This window comes from Sphaeramia orbicularis, chromosome 6 (genome assembly GCF_902148855.1).
Source record: "Sphaeramia orbicularis chromosome 6, fSphaOr1.1, whole genome shotgun sequence".
NCBI classification, from domain to species: domain Eukaryota; kingdom Metazoa; phylum Chordata; class Actinopteri; order Kurtiformes; family Apogonidae; genus Sphaeramia; species Sphaeramia orbicularis.
This window is the reverse complement of record NC_043962.1, coordinates 26,967,359-26,988,556: the sequence shown is the minus strand read 5'-3', so window position 1 is coordinate 26,988,556 and position 21,198 is coordinate 26,967,359. Positions and strand designations below refer to the sequence as shown.

Below are 21,198 nucleotides of genomic sequence, written 5' to 3'. Positions count from 1 at the left end.
AACACAGTGTACGCTTATGCACCATCCCATACACTGCAATTCACACAATTACTGATAAATACTTGATAAAACCTGATCTGCAGTAACATGATTGAGTGTAAATCAACTGCTAATTCTTATTAGACTGTAATTAACAGTTTTCTTAAATAAAAAGTTTTTTTTTTTTAAATTTATTATCTCCAGTGAGTAACAACTAGTATTAGAGTATGACAAAAGGTGAGAAAACATCAGATTAGATGCATCAAAAATGCTTTTGTTTCATAGTTTTCACAGCTGATCACTTTCTGATATTGTATTTTAAATTTTAAATACATGTTTCTTCGCTTCAAAAATTAAACCCATGGTTTCCAAATGAGTGGACATTTTTGTAACTCCGCGAAAAATAGGTTAAAAAAAAAAATCAATCTCATTGTTTTTTTTCATGCCTAAAGAGGAATAAAAACACTCAGGAAAAAAAAATCTTGACTAAGGTTCTCATAATTCATGCATGAAAGGGTTAAATACAGGTAAATACTTGATTGTCACTGAAAAAATGCAAACTACAGAGGATAATATTATAATAAATGGTGATAAATCACTTAAGAAAGGTTGAATAGAAAGAAAAATTCATTTGGAAACTGCCACAAAAGTAGCACTGGGTCTGTATGGGTTAAGCTGCACATACTTTGCTGTTGCTTTTAAGAACAAATTAATATTGATTTGAATTGAAGTACACTGGAACACCATTCACTATTCACTAAACTCAAATGGAACTTACTGAAAAGAAATATCACATCCAGCGCAAACTGGGTGAAAGTGAGGCTGTGAAGTGACCACACAGAGGCTCCGTGGCTCTGGCCGGCAGCGGTGCAGATGCTGCCCGGGCCCCTCCCCTCCAGCGGCGGCTGCGTAATTGGGAGGCTGCCGTCTGTCCTCCTTGGAGCGAAGTGCCACAGAGTTACCAGAGACCCAACACACACCAACAGAGTGCACCAACAGTTCAAGAGAGCCAGGGTACGTTTACCGGCAATTAAGGGGAGTGGAAATATTTAAGGGGGAAGTATTTTGTTTATCCATAGACTTTTCTTGAAGGATAAGTAGCGCAAGTGTCAGAGTTTTGGTTACTTTTCTTTGCGCGTCCGGCAATTAAGGCAAGTGACGCAGCTGCGTAAAAGCCCGGGCATGTGTTGCATGTGAAAGGAGACGGAGTTCAGAGCCCAGGTAAGATGAACTGCACAACAGATCTGCTAAAATAATGTCAGCCATACATATTATACTCTTAAGATATAAGTTTTGTTTATTGTAATGCTAACTTCGTACTGAATACTTTGTGTGAGTGCGTTGATGTAGTTAAGTTGAGTTTGAGAAGTTCAGGTGAATAATTTATGAAAGTCAAACAAACTAGAATTTTTTAATTTTTTTAAAAAAGATTTTTCAAGGATTTCCTGGAGTACACATTCTCCAAAAAATGGACTATGTGTTTTATGCACTAAAAGTAACGAGGTAGTGTATTAATGAAAATGAAAGAGTGGTTTAGAATTTTAGTTTAACCTCCTGAGATCCAGGAAATTAAATGTTGTATTTTTTTTTTTATTTTTATTTTTTTTTTTTTACATTTAACCCTTTCATGCATGAATTATAAGAACCTTAATCATGATTTTTCCCCCGTTTGAATTCCTCTTTAGGCATGAAAAAAACAACAACAACAAAAAACCAATGCGATTGACAACTTTTTATGAACCTATTTTTCATGGAGTTGCAAAAATGTCCACTCAAATGGATATGATGCGTTTAATTTTTGAAGCCAAGAAATGTGTATTTACTGGTATACTGTGAAAACTATGAAATAAAAACACTTTTAATGCTGCTAATCTGATGTTTTCTCATATTTAAACATACTCTAATAGTTATTACTCACTTCATGGGGATAATATGCAAAAATACCCATTTTTTTAAAGAAAAAGTGATAATTACAGTCTAATAACAACTGATTTACACTCAAACGTGTTACTGCAGATCAGGTTTATCAAGAACAGCAAAGTTACATGATGCATAAGTGTCCACTGTGTTGACTAATATGGAACTAAAACAGCAAAACCCATGAATATACAAGAGAAGAGAAGTAGAATAACTGTCCACTGTAGTGACCACTATGCATGAAAGGGTTAAATAACTGTATAATAACTAAATAGCTGTGAAACTTTTGTCCTGTACAGAGGACAAAAATGAATTGCTGGGTCTCAGGAGTTTAAAGCATTTGACTTTGCAACAACAAAAGAATGCATCACAATGCGTCAGTGTTTATTTTACACAGCTGAGAAACAAGAAGACAGGCAGATGTTGTATTAAATGCTGGTTCAGTTGCATATTCTTAAAGTTCTATGTTTGACAAGTGTTTGAAAGGGTCTGAAGTGAGGGGAGTGAGTGTGGGGGCTGCAGAGACCCTAAAATTGAATGTGACTAGGTGCACTTAAACAGTCAAGTATGTTTGTAATTCCAAAGTAATAGTACAGTAGACTCATAGTACATTAAAGGTTTTTTCTGGGAACATGGTACTTACTGATTTCGCTGTATGTGTTTGTGTATTTTTGTAAAAGAAGGAAGACTTGATCATGGGTTTTGTAGTGTAGGTATTTAGCCATTCTTCTCCTGTGTGTATATGTAACCATCTCAAGGACCCGCTCTCCACTTACTGCTATTCCAGAGGTTTATTTAACTCCCTACAAGGAGCTTTAGGTTGAGGTGGTGTTGTGCGACAGGCAATGCAACTATCAAAGAAAAGACACAAAGAGGGAGTGAAAGCAGTAGTGTGATATTGATTTCTGTGGCAGGTGTTTCAGGGTGTTTGATCAGAAGGACTGAGGTAAATAAAGGATTTCTGCTTCGGGCTACAACAAGACAAGTCAGGAAACTTTGTGTGATTTTCCTCTTTAAACGCTGTCCAATCATTACATCACTGAGATGGTGTCTGCTAGGCATACTTAACAGAGTTCGTTGTATACACATGCAGTCACAGGCTGAGGATTGGAGCTGAAATCACAGCCTGAGTGTTAAAGTTAGTGCCTATTATAGCACTTTAAAGGATATTTTGCAGCTTTAAATGAATATAAATGTTGCTTGAGAGAGATTTTTGATACAAAGCTGAGTTTACTCCTTTATTCTATTGCATGCCTAGTCTAATCAAGTGTTAAAAAAAGTTACAGTATCAATATTTGGCTTTGTTTTGAATGGCCTACAGCACCATTCCTGCACTCTGTCATAGTGTCATGCAGTTCATGCTGAAACTTTTTCCTGGACAGTGATGAAAACTCAAAACTTTCTCAAAACTCAACAGGTTTTGGCTGAGAAGTTATAAAACAGCCTTGTTGCTGTGCAGCACACTTATCTTGCCTTATATGGCTGTTTTTCCAGAATGTTTTAGTGCAGACAAAGCAGTTAGGGTACCTATCCTGCAGTGGTGATGTTAGTATATTTAGAGAGTCTACAACGTGTAGGTGCCAATGACCTGCAGACAGACAGCCTGGCTGTGTTCGCCTGCCTTGCACATTTGGGAATAGTGAGTTTGGCCTGTCTGTAATGAACTGCACTGGACTGATGCTGAGAGAACCATTCACCAAAATTCTTCCACTTTACAAGTAAGAACAAAAGATTTCCCTCCCACATTTGTAGAGTATAGTAACCTGCTTGAGAGGAGTTGTTGCATAGCATTCAAAGGTGTGCCCTTTTAGCCTCAGGTCATCAGGAGACAAGCGAGAGCACTTACAACTGTCAATCACTGTTTTCATGCCCTATTGCTCCCATCTGCTTACCACAGGATGGTATTATGTTACACACACATATGTTGATACATTCACACTCTTACACATTCAGCATCGCATGCTCGGGTCATGCCCTTTTCTGCGTGGTTCGAGTTACTTGATTTGTCGTGTCTCATCAGTAAACATATCTGCATGTTTATCTATATACAGTTGTCTGGGTTACACAGTGTTTGTGCTTTCCTGTTTCCATCCTCTCTAGACCTAAAACACAGATCCAGTATCACTTCCCACCCTCCCACTTCTCTGTCCAACCTTGATGTGATAGCAGTTCTTAGTTTACACTTTCTTAAGTTCCTTATGGTTTAGTAGATTAGCTGCAGGCTCCATTTTCCACTGACAAAGACAGGAGGATGAAACCGCAACATTCAAAATAAGTGAGTGGAGTAACAATGCCAGCACGAGGCTATTATCTAGGGCTGGTGTATTTAGTTACCATACCAGCAGTTGCTTGGTGTCTCTCAACAGTGCTTTCAGCTTAAGGAGGCACAAATGCAGACAGACAGGACCTCAGGGTTGGAATTTTATCCATCTTCTTTGGTTTTTCGCCACAGACATACTCACTTCACTTCCGAAACGGAAGGAATTCCACAGGAATGTTCTCTTGGCATTACCATTCATTGATTTCATGCATATGAGTTACAAGCGCAGTGTGATTATCATGTGATGCGTGTTCTTATAATGTGATGCTGTAAATGCATTTATGTGATGCAGCCCCCAACCTGAACTCTTTTGCTGTGGCAATAGAACTCACTGTCAATTCTCCACTGCTGTTATGTTGTGTGAAAGGGTGGATTCTGCAGCTGGACAGCTTGTGGCTTTAAGATTTATAGGATTTATTAGGTACATAAAAGCAAATGACTGCAGGATATACAGACTTTCCTAATGGCAAGAGATCAAATAATCCCTTTCTAGTCCACTGAGAGGGATTAGATATCCTTACCTAACATTATTTGTACCATGCATTCATTATTTAGGGCTAATTTGCTGCTGCATTTTCAACTTCAAAGTTCATCTCTGTCTCAATCACCATGTTTGGGTGATTAAATTTCATGTGGAAGGGGATAGTTTTGCAATTTGTTTTACATTCATTTTTTGGAGTGATATGTAATTTCCCAGGAGAAACACACGCTGTGCTGAAAGATACGGTGTTCAGTCAGATAAAGAGGGTAATGTTTGAGGTTCCAATCTAAAATGAATCACAGCTTGCTTCCTCGATGTTTACTTTATGGCTTGAGTAAACAAATCACAGAAGAAAAGGAAGAGGTAATGTCATAAAAGTTCCCATAAAGCTTTAGGATAACAGTATAAAGGTTGCAGTTTTTAATCACAGTCCAGAAAAAGATCACATGTTTTATATTTGGTCTCTGACATCAGTTAATTCTGAGGATATAGTAAAACATAGTGAGATTTGCAATGTATCAAAGTTATTTTAACGTTTTTAAGGTATAGTATTGTGTGCTATACATTAACATCGAGTGGATAGGAGGTAGGAGAATGGCATGCCATACACTGTCAGTAAATATTTCTAGCTTTTATAAGAGTTTTAACACGCAGAGGGAGTTTTAACTTTGTTTATTTTGTTATGAAGTTTAACAAAGTGCCCTTCCTCTAAAATACACTGTACATTACAGTTCCAAGACATAAACCATAAGAATGGGGCTTGTCTGTTTTTGAACAGTGTTGTGTTTCTTCTTTACTGCCATCTATAACTGGAGTTATAACCAATAAAAAAACTTTAAAATTTAATACTTCTTGCGCCGGCTTTATATATTGTGTTTATTGAAAATACAAATCGTGTGGTCTGGAGTTAGTTGTGTATTATCCCTTTCAAGACATGAACTCACACAGACTCACATGGGAGAAAAAGGCTTTGCTTAAATGCAAAGTTAAAAAAAACTTGATTGACTGTTGCCAAGAAAAACAACGAATGTCTTGAGAGTTAGAAACAATTACCTATGTTGTTCTGCCTGGCCAGTGCCTGTGGTCAGGGAATAATGACAAATAGCCAGGCTAATGCACTCTGTCCTGTGGAGATGGAGGGATGTGATAATAGTACACTCTACAGGGCACCTGGGTGTTGCTAAATGCCTCATTAGTGGTGGTCTCTGTGTGAGAATGCCCACGGCTAGAGCAGTTCTTCACCATCTGCTCCCTTATGACTGTTAGCGACTTCTACTGGAAATACATCCTGGAAGTATGTCCTTTTAAACCACTTAAAATTTCCCCTGACATATCATTCTAAGTTACTCGTTCTTGCTGGGTAATGCATGTCACTGTATTTGTCTGTTATATGTGGTGTCCTCAAACATTAAAACTCTTGTATGTTTCTGGGGTACATGAGATTCTACATATTTGGTCAGTATCAGAAGCCAACAGCCCCACATTGGCTCAGTGCTTTAAATCTGTCACCATTACCATCAGGATTGTTTCCCATCACCCCCTGCAACGTGTGCCGGTCATGCTGCCAAAGACAACAGGGAATTTAGCTAGCAGGAAACAGGAGTGTTACCATAACCCACATGGCATAAGCTGTCTGTTTCTTTTCATTCTCACCTTTCTCTTTAGCTATGCTTTTTTCTGTCTTGTTTTTCATTTCCTTTATTCACTCTTTCCCAAGAACAGGCTGCTTGTCATGTACAGTCTTCCCCTGGTATAATGCATGTTGTTCTACTGTAGTAATTCTTTTCAGAACAGATGGCGTTTATTTAATGCCCCTCTTCTATCACTTGCGCTTCTCCTTTGTTTGGGGGGGGGCTGTTTTTCCCAGCACCGCTGATAGATGTGGGCAGCCAAGCGGTGAAGAGAGATACATTACATGATCCCTACTCACATGGGTGAGACTGTGTCACTGCTTCCCTGAAGACAGGATAGAAAAGGGTAGTGGAGGATAAAGCTCACCAGCATCACACAGACAGCACAGATTTAAACCTTCTTTGACTCTCTAACTTTCTCACTCAGTTTGCCGATTGGCCATCCATCTCGCACAGCTCGATATCTGTATTTCTAACCCTGAAGGTGTGAAGGTGCCTCAATTTGTCATCTTAAATAAACAACAGTCTGTTTATCAGTGTCTAATCCTCTCCACTTTAAAGCCACAGGGTGCTTGGATTTTTGCCACTCTGCCCTGATTCTCCATAATGAACTCAGGTTTCAAACACTGGATAACAAAACTTGACAGAGAATAAGTGAGTGAAATGAGTTATTACAGCTTTTATCTGTCTGACATACTATAATATATTTTATCATGCTGTACAAATCTGTCTGGAGACTTGTATCAATGTATACGGTTAGATATTTACCATATTTCATTTCTGCACAGATACTGTTTAGCTTGTTAAAGGATTTTACCTCCTGACAAACATAATGTGAAAGCAGCACGCTCTGTGTTACGGTTGGAGTATTTCAGATATGTGACAGCGTGTGTTACATCAGACCTACTAATTTAGCTTGACATTGTTTATGTTGTCATGTGGCAAGTTGATGAATGTTCACGGAGATGGAGGTGGAAATGAATGAGGGAGATGGAGCAGTAAGGTCTGAGGGGGAGGCTGCACATTCTTTTAATGCATTCATTAATTTCCTATCCCTCATCAACTGCTGGGTTAATTAGTAGCTAGGTAGCTGCAGAATCCAGGAATGCGGCTTTAAAAACAGATAAAACTGTGTATTAAGACGTTGATTAGGGGGATATGCCACACACACAAAATGATTAAAAAATTAGGGGTACTCAGGAGGTGATATTGCACTCCAGGTAACTGCATAATGTGATGTATTTTCTTAAGGTGGAAGAAAACCACTTAAAATATTACTAATGACATCTTGTTTCCTGATTTCTTCTTTACTTATCTGTCAGTGCAACTAAAGAAATGGAGGTTCTGTAAACCCATATTGTCAGCTGCACGCCCTTGTAACATTTAATGATCATTTTCCCACTTTTCTTATCATTAAATATAGATGTTGTCCTCTGAACAAAAGACTTCCCTTGCTGCTTCAGTAATACCACTTGGTCCCATGTTTAGTTACTGCGCATCACTCAAGCTCTCCTTGCTTATTAGCAACAGAAAAGCCAGTAAGTGTTCCCATGACTGTTCTCGCTTAAAGCTTACTTTTTACTGAGACCGGATTAATGTGTATGCTATTGGCCTATTAAAAGAACTGTGACATCCCAGACAAGACATGGCTCATTTTTTAAAGGAAATAAAGGAGGACCTGAAAGGGTCACTGGATACTACTAAAACTATTGGCAAGTGTAATTTAGAAAAAGTTAAATGAGTTATTCATGTGAATAGAAGATGAAGCAGAGACTGAAAGAAGCACTGCAGACTGAAAGATGGCAGAATGTGACGGACCTTTGTTTAGGGCAAACAGATTTAAAAGCTACACAAAAGGAAAGCCGGTGACAGGCAACAGCTGATGTAGGATGGGTAAAGAAAGGCGACATGCCTGTGGGGCACCATGGTGAAACAGCTGAATAGGCAGGAGACAAAAGTATAGATATCCTGCATAAAGTTAGAATAGACTATACACACAGTCAGACACATTCACACACATGCACCTATGATTGCTCCTCCCTTGACTCTTTACACTGGTCTTTCTCCAGGGTTGCAGAAAAGGACAGATTGAGAATAGACCAAGACCACTTCACACACCATGAAGGAAGAGGACTCTGGCAATCAGAGTCTGAATACATTTGGGACTCGACACTGCATGTCTGGCAGCAATTATGGCAGCAAAGGAAAGATGATGAGGACACTATCCCTTCCAGTGGTCGTATTAGTGGGGTTAATGTTGCTGGCCATCATCCCTTTTGGAGCAAGCATCAAACAAAGTGTCCCCAGGGTCAAACTCAGCCACAGAGGTAAGCATTGAAATATTGTTGATCCCACCGTGAATCGAATTATACTTACATCTTACATTTAGTTAATCATCTACTCAGAGAATAGTACATTTTGTTTAATTTTGTTTGTTCACCTGCTAAGACCCACAATGCTTCATTTCTGCTGACTTAATCTCTGATTACCTTTTTATTGTTTTTTCTAGCAGTTCATGCAGTTAATGCTTCTTGCTGTTTTGTAGCATTTTGTCTTTCATTTGTCTCTTTCTCTAGAGGGATCTGTGCACATGGCTGTGCATTGAATTTAAAATATAGATTAGTACAAATGCATTCACATTGTTCAAGTAAATTCTGAAACATCACTGGAAATTATAGTGATATCTTTAAGATATAGCTGCTGCCCCATTTAGCTTCTTCATAATTCTGTTTTTCATATTACAATGTTATGATTAAGTCAAGGTTTATATGTCAATTATTTATGATAGTGACAAAATGACCTATATATTGTTAACCCTTTATAGGGCACTCATTGAAATACTCTGAAATTCAAAATTTCCACCTTTCTATGTTATTGGAAATCGTCATATTCCTCCTCTTGCCATAAAACATCGGAGTAGCATTTGCTGAAAATTAAAGACGTGTAATAAAACAACTGTCATAAGGTCATAAACTGACAAAAATCACTCATATTCATTATTTACACCTTCAAAATGTCTATAAAATTTGTCTGACTCACTGTATAGTGTTATAAAAAACCATCAAGCTTCTGGACCTCACTGGGGCCATGGGATTGGCCCCATATTTAATGTTTGTGGAAATTACCAAAAATAGTCACTTGTCCGATAAAGGGTTAATAAAATACAGTGTTGTTGCAGGTCAATAATATATGTCCACATTTCATTTATTTGTTCCTGGTCCATAGGAGATTGTCATTCACTTGGTTTTAGGTATATGACCAAGTCCCTCTTTGCTGTGGCATTGCACACTCTGACCATGTACTATGTTTTGCATCAGCTTAATCTTAAACTTTACTTTGCTTCTCCGGGGGAGAGCTAAATTATTGCTCTCCTTAAAACCAATTCTGAAATCCAGCGCAAACTTTACTTCAAAGTCTCCATCCCTCACGCTATGTATCAGCTAAAAGAAACCTAACAAATGACCTTCAGTCTTGCTCCATAAAATTGAATCCCCACTGTGACCTATAAGTAAACTCACTCCAACTCCAACCCCTAAAAGCTCTCTTCAAGTCAAAACCTTCCAACTCAGTGTGGCTGAAAATAGATTCATTTTTATGTCCTGTGTGTCCAACATAAATATAAGTAAGTAGTGGCAGGAATAATGATTGCTAGGGACAGTGTTTACTCAGCAGTTAGGGTAGTATTTAACTTTCCAGTTTGTCTCATTTGATGTTTGTTTCAGTGTATTATTTCTTGTGAATGTGTTGGAATGGGCCAAATATCTGAGACGCTTTTGGACTCTTTCTCGGGGCTTTACCCTTTACTTTGATTCTCATTGTTGGCTATGACCAGGACTAAAAACAGTACTGTTCATTCAGGAGAGGCATGATCTGACTCCCCAGCAAAACAGTGGTAAAACGAAGTCCATGTTTGGGTCTATCAGTCAGGACTCTAGCAAAGAGGAATCCATCAAAGGCAAAATCACCTCCAACTCAGTGCACACGCATCATGCACATATCTTGTCATCATCTCATTATCCCTTCAAAAGCAACATCACCCAGCAGAGATCATTCTTCAAACATAACATCAGCCTCCTGTGAAAGCGCAGCCTCAATGAGTGAAGGCTAAATGATCAAAGTGAAATCATCCCTGATTGAGTGAACACCTCCAAAACAACTATCTTCAGCTAAAAATATGAACCTTGCTTTGGAAATCCTATCTGTAATCATTCTGTAATGTGGGCCTTCGCCAAAAGCACTTGGAAACTAGAGTATTTTGTTGTGATGTAAGTCATTTTTAATTTGCTTCTAAGTTAGATCATAGTTATTCCTTGGTATTTGATTAGTGACCAGACTGATAATTTAATACATATGTGCTCAGTTAAAAGGCCTGCATAACTCACATATATGAGTCTATTTATTAACAAGAGAGACTTTTTAGAGGAAAACACATTTATTTGTGAATTGCTGCTCAATAACTGAGTTATTCAGTATTAAAACACATCCATCTTATGAATAATATTGTCTGGACAGCATGTAACACTAACTGTTTATTCTGAAAGCATGGACAGAACATCCCAGACTGAATATTAATACTAAACTGTAATCTTGCAACATGAGCTGCTCCATTTCCACTCCTCTCAGTGCATTATGCTTCATTTCTATATGGCTCAACTCATGATTAAATAATCAGACAGCATATGCGACAATGATTGTAACCGTATTCTATATCTTTTGCATGTGATGCTTTATTCAGACTCACTTTTTGGTTTCATGGAAACTCTAGGCATAGTTAATAATGCTGAGTTTCTTGATACACTTGCATCATGGCAGTAAGGCCTAAACCCTTTTGGCCATATGACTCCTTGGTGATGTGATGTCTTACTCAAATAAATGTGTGGGCCCCACTGGAGGATCCAAATAAGAGCCACTGAGGTCCCTCTTCTATTAAGAGAGGTGTATAGCGCAGAGCTAAGCAGAAACAGCTAAGGGGGCTGTTTCAATGGGCTCATAGTGCGGTGTGTTTACAGAACAGATTAGTGCTAGCCAAATGCTAGCGGGCCTAATCTCTATGTGAGGTTTAGTCTGCTGTGATGTGTGTGTAAGGGTGAAAGATATAAGCATGTGGGGGGTGTTGTGTGTGTATGTGTGAGCCTGTGTATAGGAGGGGGTATTAAGCAGGATTGCGTGGTGCAGGGGGTTCCTTGAAGTTCAAATATTGAAGGTTGGTAACCTCTCCAATCCTTCACACCAAGAGGGTAATCACAATGTCAATCCTTTCAAAGTGACTCCCACAGGACTCCCCCACACTGAGCAAGTGTTTATACAAGGCATGTTGCTATACTGGTGCACTGAAAAGAAACCCGCAATAGGAGAGATTTCCTGAGATCAACAAGATCAAGGACACTGTATTGAGAATGTCAATATTCAGCTCACAGAAAACTTTATAAGAGCTTGGAGACAGAGAGTCTGAAGACCAAAAATACATCTTATCAAACTGTTTCAACTTTGTACATCATGTATGGATGTTTCTATTGCCTACTGTAAAATCCGAGCAAACAGAAACTCATATCACTAGATAACGAATGATCAGATATTCTACCTGATCTCGTCATAATTTATCTTATTTCAACAAAAAAACAGTTCATATTTATAATGATGTTCAGTTGTCGACAAATGGGATTATTAGATAATAATAAATCCCTCATCTCCCTCATCTGCTTTTTAAGCACTGGATAAACTGAAAGATATCCAGTTAATGCTGCACTTTTAAAAATACCCTGATAATGTGACATGTGAGAGCTGTTGAAATCCATGCTACTGTATCTCATCTCTATCAATATGTGCTGCTAAGGTGTTGAACCACAGAGGATTAGTCACTTTCAAGTCAAGCTGAGACATGTCTTTCTCTAGAAGAGAATATGTATCAGTGACTGCAAGAATAAGACCGCTGACAATTCCAATTCTGCTTAAGTATGTTTCATAACATGTTGCAATTCCGCACTTGGTGGTGGACTATTAAATGTAAGCTGTGTGCATATGTTGTATTCTGTGTATTCATGAATTCCTTTATTCTTTTGTGTTTGTCTTTCCCTCTCTTACTTAGAATTGCTGCAAGCTAGTAGTGTATCTCTGTTTTTGGGCCCCTCTGAGGGCCTCCACTCCCATTCACTGCTGTTGGATGAAGAAAGAGGTCGTCTCCTCTTGGGAGCCAGGGATCACATCTACCTGCTTGATCCAGATAATCAGAACAGAAATCCAAGAAAGGTACACGATCCTGGGACCAGTAGAGATATTCAGATGATGACATATAGAAGGATCTTAAATCAAGCTTCAACACACAAAAATAGGGCCAAGAGTGGATTTAGAGCAACAAATAAACAACAGCGTTTGGCTCTGTAGGCCATTTGCCATACTTGAGAGGTTGTTTAGGTAGAAACTGAAGTGTTTACAGCAGTTTAAAGAGTCCCCACACCCACTGACAGAGGGATAGTGCTGGAGGAAATTCAAGTCTGAACAAGAGATGGAGTTTCTCTCTCATATACGCATCGACCCCAATCCCCAGTCTCATGCAAACTTATGCTTGGAGTCACTTGAGACACTCTAATAACCTCTGCTATTCTCTGTGTATAGATCATTATTACATGACACTTATACCTGTCGTGCCATTAACTGGGGTGATGTCAAATATTTTTTTTCCACTTCGACACTGATAAGCTGGAATGCACTCAGACATGTATTATTCTAGAGTAAAAAGGTCACCTTTCAGTCAACAGCAGTGTGAAACTGTCTGTCTGATGAAGTCAGGGTCATCGTCTTGTTAAATATGCACACACACACACATACAGTGTACACATGAACAGGGCACACATACTCTAATGTATACACAAACACACAAATGCTTCTGGACGAATGCCATGTGTGGAAATTTGTAGATGTGACTGTGTTTGTGCAGCTGAGGTTGATCTGAAAGTGGGACGACAGAGTGTTTATTTGATCATTATCTGGTTGTTTTAACTCTTAGTTTTGCTCTCAAAGTGTTGCTTTTCTGCTGCCTCACTAGTCACTGATACTGATGCCAGGGAGATACACTCTGAAAGACTAATTATTAGGGCTGTATGGGACCAGTTCTAGGCAGTGAATTTAATCCAGAGACACAAACTTAGTGTTTATCAGTTAATGAAAAGGCATACCTGCTGAGGGACCCTATGGCGATAAAATACTACCACTTGTTTTTGAGCTAGTTCTATCTAACTTCATTTTTTCAAGGAATTGCAGATAGTTCTATGATAGTTGGTTTTGAGTGGTTCAAAACGATTTTTAATCCTTTTCACATCCTTGTACTGAAGCAGGTCATGTTGTAACACTGGTTTTATGTACCAATTCCTCAGTGGTATGCAATGATTTGGAATCATGAGATGTTTTAATGTGTAACGTGTTTGCATGCGTTTTCAGGCTCAGTTGACCCATGAGTAAGTTTGGCGATAGCTCTCCATGGTAGGGTTTAGGGGAGGTAACACACTAAGCACATAAGCCTGTTATAACACATGTATGGACATGATGGGGTACAGCGAAGGGACAGTAAATCTCTATCCACTGTTTTCTGTATAATAGCACCTGAAGGTGCTATGTGTCGTACAAATGGGAGCACTTACTCTATAATCCCTAAAGTCTTACAGAACGACACAAGAAAGAACAAGGTTAGTTTTGACAAGGTGAGAACAATAAGTAAAACATATTTTGCTCAAGGGGGACTTTATGCTCACTCCAAAATGAACAAGTAGGAAATGTAAAGACTTATTAGAAGATTTATGATGAGACTTCTTATGAGATTGATGATCCTCTGGCTGTTGTGCTGTGAACATCTCGCTGCTTGAACACACAATACTGAATGTAGATCTAACTGCAAATGAAAGACTTAAACAGATGAAAATTATAGAACCATGAATGTTTGTTCTTTGTGCAATGATTCCAAAGTGTGTTACATGATCTACAAAAGAAAACAAGACTGCAGATACTTAGGATTTGTACATAATGCTGGGACACAAACAAATATCATGCAATTTGAACACATGTAATTGTACATGGCCTAAATGAATATCACATTTTATATCACAATTTTTAACTTCAGTTTCACAATCATAAAAATTAAGGAATAAACGTGCAATATCTTTGAGTTCATTTAACACAAATATTCTAGTGTGTCTCCCTCCATTATCAATTTCCTTGCTTATTATTGTTGTTTCATCTGTTATTATGTTCCTAATTGCATTCACTGTAAAGTCTTGATGTTATGCTGTCTGGCTATAGTATTGCATTGTGGTTTTACTGCCCACACCAAATGTGAATGGCTAAAAGTACTTGTGACACTTTTGCATTTATTAACTAATAGTTGTGTGAGTGGATGACCTGATATTGCTAAGCACAGAATTGAATGTATTACTAATATTCATTCCTGTTATGATATGCATATTTATAAAATTGTTCTACATGTATACAAATTGTTTTGCATTTCTATGTGGATTTGAACATGCATTTGTAAGCATCCAAACTTTGCACTAGTTTTTCTTTTATTTTTTTGCCCCCCCCCCAATCGGAGGACTTTACTTTAGATTTGAATTATTTACAAACAGTGATTACTCCCGACTGACCAACATCCACCCCATTTCATATACTGTGATAGCCCTAACATGAACATATAATATTGTGAACAAAAACTGATGGGACAAATTAGACACAATTGGACACAATTGGACGAATTGTACAGACGGACGTGGCCGAATGGGCAGGTGGAAAGACAGACAAGAAGACAGACAGACAGACAAACTATGCACTATTTACTGCAAAATCTTTTTTCCACATTTGTGACTATTTTTGATTTACAGTCAAAGGCTTACATCCACTCTAGGTTATTGGACTTAATTCAAGGTGAAACGTTTCTCCTTTTATTTGTCTGTCTTTAGATTTACTGGCCTGCCTCTCGGGACAGAGTGGAGATGTGCAAACTGGCAGGAAAAAATGTGAACGTAAGTGTCCCCACTTGAAAAAAGATGATATAGATCACAAACATTATGTGTTGTAATATAGAATATACAGTGCCAGTGGCGTTTTCAGTATCTGTGTCTGCCCTTGTCTGTCCTAGCTGGAGTGCGCAAACTTTGTCAGGGTCCTCCACAACTACAATCAAACGCACGTCTATGCCTGTGGGACAGGAGCCTTCCACCCCACCTGTGCGTTCATTGAAATTACCGGGCGCAGAGAGGTAAAGTAGATGTATGATAAGTGAATAATTCTTAGAATGGATTTCGCTGAGGTTTAAGAGTTGGATGTAAATGTTTGAATGTCCTTATAGTACTTAGTGTAATAATATCTTCCCTCCTTTCTTATCGACTCTCAGGATGGTGTGTTCCAACTGCTGTCTAGCACTTTGGAGTCTGGCAGACTGAAATGTCCTTTTGATCCCTTGCAGCCATTCACATCAGTCCTCTCAGGTAAGATGAGCCATCATACAATACTGCAGCAATCCTCCGCATTCCTTATCGCTCATGCAGCAGAATTTTATTGCTCCGAAGCACCATTTCCCCGAGAATAAATTATGTTTCTCTTCAAATCTCCACTCAGTTGTTTGGATAATTTTATATTTATTTATCTGTTTTCCCGGCACTTTTGCTAATTTAGACGCAAGCAGACAAAGCAGAAAGTTACTTGGCAGAGAACCGTAAACAAGCGTGTGCCTTATCTCTCTTTCTATGTTAGTTTCTTGAAATATTTTTTAGTCTTTGTGTTTATACATGGGATCACTGCAGTAAAGTAGAAAAAAGGTGAACTATCAATCTATCGAACAAAGTGTTCAAAAAACACCAACCTCAGTAATTTGGTGTTGCTGATTTGTAATGATAAGAGCTTTGTTCTGCTCTTGCCAAAGTGTTGATGTTATTCATTTTTGTTGCAACTTGAAGTGTTTATTTTCACATTGTTAGTAACATTTTGAATCAAAAGCTAGTGTTGAGTTCAACTTGGTTTTTAGTTCCTTTTCCTCATAACACAGATGACGAAAGCAACATTGTACCACAATAACTTTCAGGCTAAACAGTCACTTAATGTCTTACCAATGACCAAGACAGGTTTGAAGAGGAAGCTTTAATTTCAGAAGCAGTAGGATCATTAGGAGGCTTTTGAGTTGGAAAGAAAAGACTTCTGACAGACTGACTGAAAGGTGTCAGGACACAGGATAAAATAGTTGCAAAAGTTTAAACAGTTTTTGATATGATCTTATAATAAAAATATGAATTAAATTAAAAGGATTAAAGTTATTGATATTGTATTGCATTGTGATGATAGACTGATCTTTTTCTTTCACTGGTCCAGATCAGTATCTGTATTCAGGCACCGCTTCAGACTTCCTGGGTAAAGACACAACGTTCACACGCTCCCTAGGCCCTCCACCCGATCAGCACTACATACGCACAGACATCTCTGAAGACTACTGGATCAATGGTACGCACATGCTAGTGCATATCCACATTAACACGCTGAGTGCACTCAAAACTTGTTATTGCTTTTTTTTTTTTTTTTTTCCAAAGTTCCAGCTTGTCAGCCGATACAAAGAAGGCTCTCTGTGCCCTCAGGATGGTTATTGGCATTCCTCTGCAGAGGAAACAGCCCACTTTTTCGTTTAGCTGGAACTTTTATATGAATGCCATAGCTGAACGGAGACCACACCTACTGGGGAATTTACAGTGTGCCACAAAGTTCACGGTCTTAGTCACAGCCACATGCAACGACAGACAGACACACACACACACACACACACACACACACACATGCACACATGCACACTGCACATACTCATCTTGGCGGAAGGAGTCTACTTTCTGTATACATCTCCGGGCTTGAGTGTTTTACAGCCACTGATGGGTCGTCGTGTATCAACAGTTGTCACTGGGATCTAAATCCTTACACATGGTCTCCACATTTCACAACCACAGAGTCAGGGATGTTTGTAGCAATTACGTCTTTTTCTCTTGGTTAAGTCCTCTCTCTGTCTCTCTCTGTCTCTCTCTCTCTCTCTCTCTCTCAGTGTGTGTATACAGCATATGTTGGCTCAGGACAAGACAGAGAGAGAGAAAAAGCATATTACTTCTTGCCGTCTTTCTTTCTCTGTATGTCTGGGGAACGTCTTTTCAATGCTGCAGGACTATCAATGACCTTCTGGCGAGTGCATGAGCAGTCATATATTAAGCTGTTCCAGTTGGGGAATCACCCTCGGGTGGTTGGCTCCGCTTCGAGGGGTCGAGCTAATGTTGATGTAATGTCACTGCAACACTTAAGCCTTTGGACTAGTTCCCTTCTGAATCAGGACACTGATGGTTACGTGTTTTCGTGTCTCCTTTCCACTATTCCCTACATTACATACAGTTTTCCAGCCGCCTTTCCTCTAACAATATCCTCCCTGTCTTCTCTGCCTGAAAACAATAATCACAAAATATTCATATTATTTGCTTTGGAAACAGTTATCCCCTTTCATCCTGTAATGGGTGAGATTAGAGCACAGACCTGAACTGGTTTCATGTCTGTGGTGATATATTTACTACTACTTAACTACTGTACAAATTTGCAGTTTTGAAATGTTTTTCTTGTATATAAGAACTTCTGTATGTGCCACTTTTTTGCCTCATTTCTGAGACAAATATTGTACTTTCTGCTTCATTAGATTTATTTGACAGTTTTATTTAGCTTTTACATACAGCTATACCATGAGATGTATAGGATTTTGACAACAGGACGCTTGGGTCACACTATTGTAGCACTATATCATTATTATAGGATCTGAATACTGACATTACTATTAATTTGGGGAAAGGTAAAAATGTTGTGGCAACCATTTCCATGCAGTAAACTACAAGACAGTTTAAAGATTGATGTGCTTCCCACATTTGAACTAAGTTAAGAGAAACAGAAATAAATCAACCTTTCTTCAGTAAAAGAGCAAAACTGTAAATAAACTTGAGCAAAGTATAACATAAATGCCATCACTAAGCTGCAGCGCATGGCAAAACTATTATCTGACTTTTTTTTTTCAACACTCTCCCCATCCTCCTTTTTCCTTTTTATGTCTTTAGAGGCCAGGTTTATATCTGCTCAGCCCATTGCAGACACCTACAATCCAGATGATGATAAGATATACTTTTTCTTCCGTGAAGTGTCCTGGGAGGGCAACGACAAGAGCATCCTGTCCCGAGTGGCTCGTGTGTGCAAGGTGAGATATTACACAAGTGAAGTGTAGAAAGTGGGAGGTACGCAGAATCATGAGGGGGTGTAAGGAAACAACAGATGGGCAAGTATGGGAGAAAGAATAAAACAGGGGAATCCCAAACCAGGATGCATGGATGTTTTGAATTCATTCATTCATTTATTTGTTTTGAGCAGAAGAAAAAACTAAAAAAAATTATGTATACAAGGAATTAATATCAGAGCAAATACATTAATAAATAAAGGTGATCAAGACAATATATCAATAGCCATGTACATTAGTAATAAAACAAATTCAATATATATTGCTCAAAAAGGAATGGAAAGAAGAAAACATATTAAATCCCACCCCCATCTCGCATTTATACAACATGACACATTACTTTTGCTTCCTTAATGATATAGTAACATCTGTTTAGATTCCTAATAATGTAAATAACTGATAGTAAACCGATTAGGAAAACTAACGTATACTACACATAGTAACTATGTAAATGATAGTCTGCATAACTTATAATACAATATATTACAACAATAATCATATACCATTAGTGGTAATCGAAGTGACACATACCAACATGGTAAACAACGAAAAGCACGTACCAACAAAGATAAGAAAGAGCCAAGGATGGAATGGCCCGGCAATTAACAATAAGCCCCACCCTCCCTTTCACTGTGACCAGACCATCCATTTGTAAAGTGCTTTAAAACTGTGGATATTTTGGCATGAATGAATGAGTTTGTAGTAGGAGAAATGGTCTTGTTTTTGTTTTTTTTGTTTTTTGTTTTTTTACAAAGCGGGAGCAAGACTAAAAGATGTATTGGACTAGAACAAAAAGACAGCAGGAGTGCAAGACCTCTTACAGGGTATGTCGAGGGGGGTAACATTATTTTCTACAGAGATTTGATTGGATAAGGATCTCTGTGTCGGCCACTACTGAAGTGCTTTATGTCCCCCAGGAGGAGGCCTTCCTAATACATTCTTCTTTTGTAGATCTCTGAAAGAGCAGTGAGCTGTGGCTGTCAGGGGCAGTAAATCATGGTTTTTACCACTCTGTACTCCACTGATAAGGAATTCAACATGCCACCGCATTGGTTGTCCCTGATTGAAAGGTCTTGGCGTCATCTTGCTAGTGCTGATTTTCTTGCATCATGTATTTCTTGCATTAGCGCAAAGTCGTCACATCGCACAAAATGTGGACACAAAAAGCTTGAAGTTATTTCAAAGCTTTGTTGCTGGAGGAACAGTCCCAAATCCAGAGCTAAAACCCTTCATTTATGCAGTACGAACTGCATCTCTGTTCAGTCGTTACATACTGCAAGACATTTGTGACGCCTATCATGTTTCACTGCTTATTAAATTCTGTTTGACAGCTCATCAAAACAGAGCTGCACTACTGTATAAGCCTGACTGGCCAATGTACAGCTGACTGGGGACAAAAGCAGGATAAATTGATGATTGGGGACCTTTTGTATAGCATATAGTGTGTTGTATGTCATTCCAAATGGCACTATCCCAGACAGCAGTTTGCTATTAGTGCTTGAAGGTCTATTGCTACATTCTTTGAGAAAAGCTTTCAGCGTATTTATGACTTGGGAGTAAGCTGTAAGGCAGACTGGAAGGAGATTCCTCTGGATTACAGTCTTACTCTTCTAACTATCGCTCTCTTTCACTCCTTGTGTTTCTCTTCACTTTCATTTAGTTCTTGCATATAAAAATAACGAGGGCCCTTCATTTCTGTCCTCTTTGTAGATGATCACAATGGTGAAACATCCTCATTAAGTGCTTGCATTTTTTTTTTGTCTTTTAAACACAGGTCTCTACTTTACTACTTACTAGCGCTCTGGCCAAGTTTAATAGGGAGATTCTCTTTAGTTTTCAATGCACGACAAAAAAGTGTACTTGAGCACTCTCACCATAGCTGAATCAAAGGTTACCACTTAAAACAGCAATTCTTATGCTAAAATGAAACCTGCATTATTAATCAACAGCTCCACTTGATTTTATGCTCCTCTCCAACATTCCACGCTTCCATTTCTTTTTATGTCTCTCCCTTTTTCTTCTCGTTCCCTTCCCTCTCCCTTTTCAATTACTCTTGGCTGTCGTTATTCTAACAAGGTCACCTTTGTGCTTTGCAAATAAGCAAATCCATTCTGAAAGCAGGCGGGTCACTTGTTTATTTTTCTAATTAGTGCAAGGATTCTGAGTCAGACCGGGATGCTGTGTGTTGTCTCTGTTTTTAGGTCCATTAGACAGATTACAGTCAGATTGTGGCCTAGTACCAAGTGTGCATTATTAATTGTGACTGTTCTTTGACCATCTTGGACAGCTGCACTATGCAGAGTGGGGTTTTGTTACAGAGGTATGTGGTTGTATTTCAGAATGATGTGGGTGGGCTGAGGAGCCTGACCAACAAATGGACCACCTTCCTCAAAGCCAGGCTTGTGTGCTCTATCCCTGGACCCGACGGAGTGGACACACACTTTGATGAGCTGCGTAAGTGAAAAGATTAAGTGAATATATAGGCCAGTAAATTCAGCTACAGCTTCTAGAAGCTGCCTTCAGAGTGTACTTCAGCGAGAGACCTAATTTTGAATTGTGCCAGTAGTGCAGCTCTTCAGTGGCCAGTTGTAAACCA

General features: G+C 38.7%; 1 protein-coding gene across 2 annotated transcripts in view; it reads left to right on the top strand.

The window, feature by feature from the left end:
- Window positions 1-936: 936 nt before the first annotated feature.
- The window catches only part of sema3d (sema domain, immunoglobulin domain (Ig), short basic domain, secreted, (semaphorin) 3D), a 34,103-nt gene continuing 13,841 nt past the window's right edge, over window positions 937-21,198 (top strand). The window contains exons 1-9 of one of the 2 annotated variants that reach the window (XM_030137499.1): window positions 937-1,200; window positions 8,398-8,655; window positions 12,414-12,574; window positions 15,271-15,333; window positions 15,450-15,569; window positions 15,705-15,798; window positions 16,676-16,804; window positions 18,430-18,566; window positions 20,942-21,056. In XM_030137499.1, the coding sequence (XP_029993359.1) occupies window positions 8,448-8,655; window positions 12,414-12,574; window positions 15,271-15,333; window positions 15,450-15,569; window positions 15,705-15,798; window positions 16,676-16,804; window positions 18,430-18,566; window positions 20,942-21,056 (1,027 nt within the window). In that variant the 5' untranslated portion in view covers window positions 937-1,200; window positions 8,398-8,447. The remainder of the gene's footprint in view (window positions 1,201-8,397; window positions 8,656-12,413; window positions 12,575-15,270; window positions 15,334-15,449; window positions 15,570-15,704; window positions 15,799-16,675; window positions 16,805-18,429; window positions 18,567-20,941; window positions 21,057-21,198) is intronic. The other variant, XM_030137500.1, reaches the window with a different exon arrangement.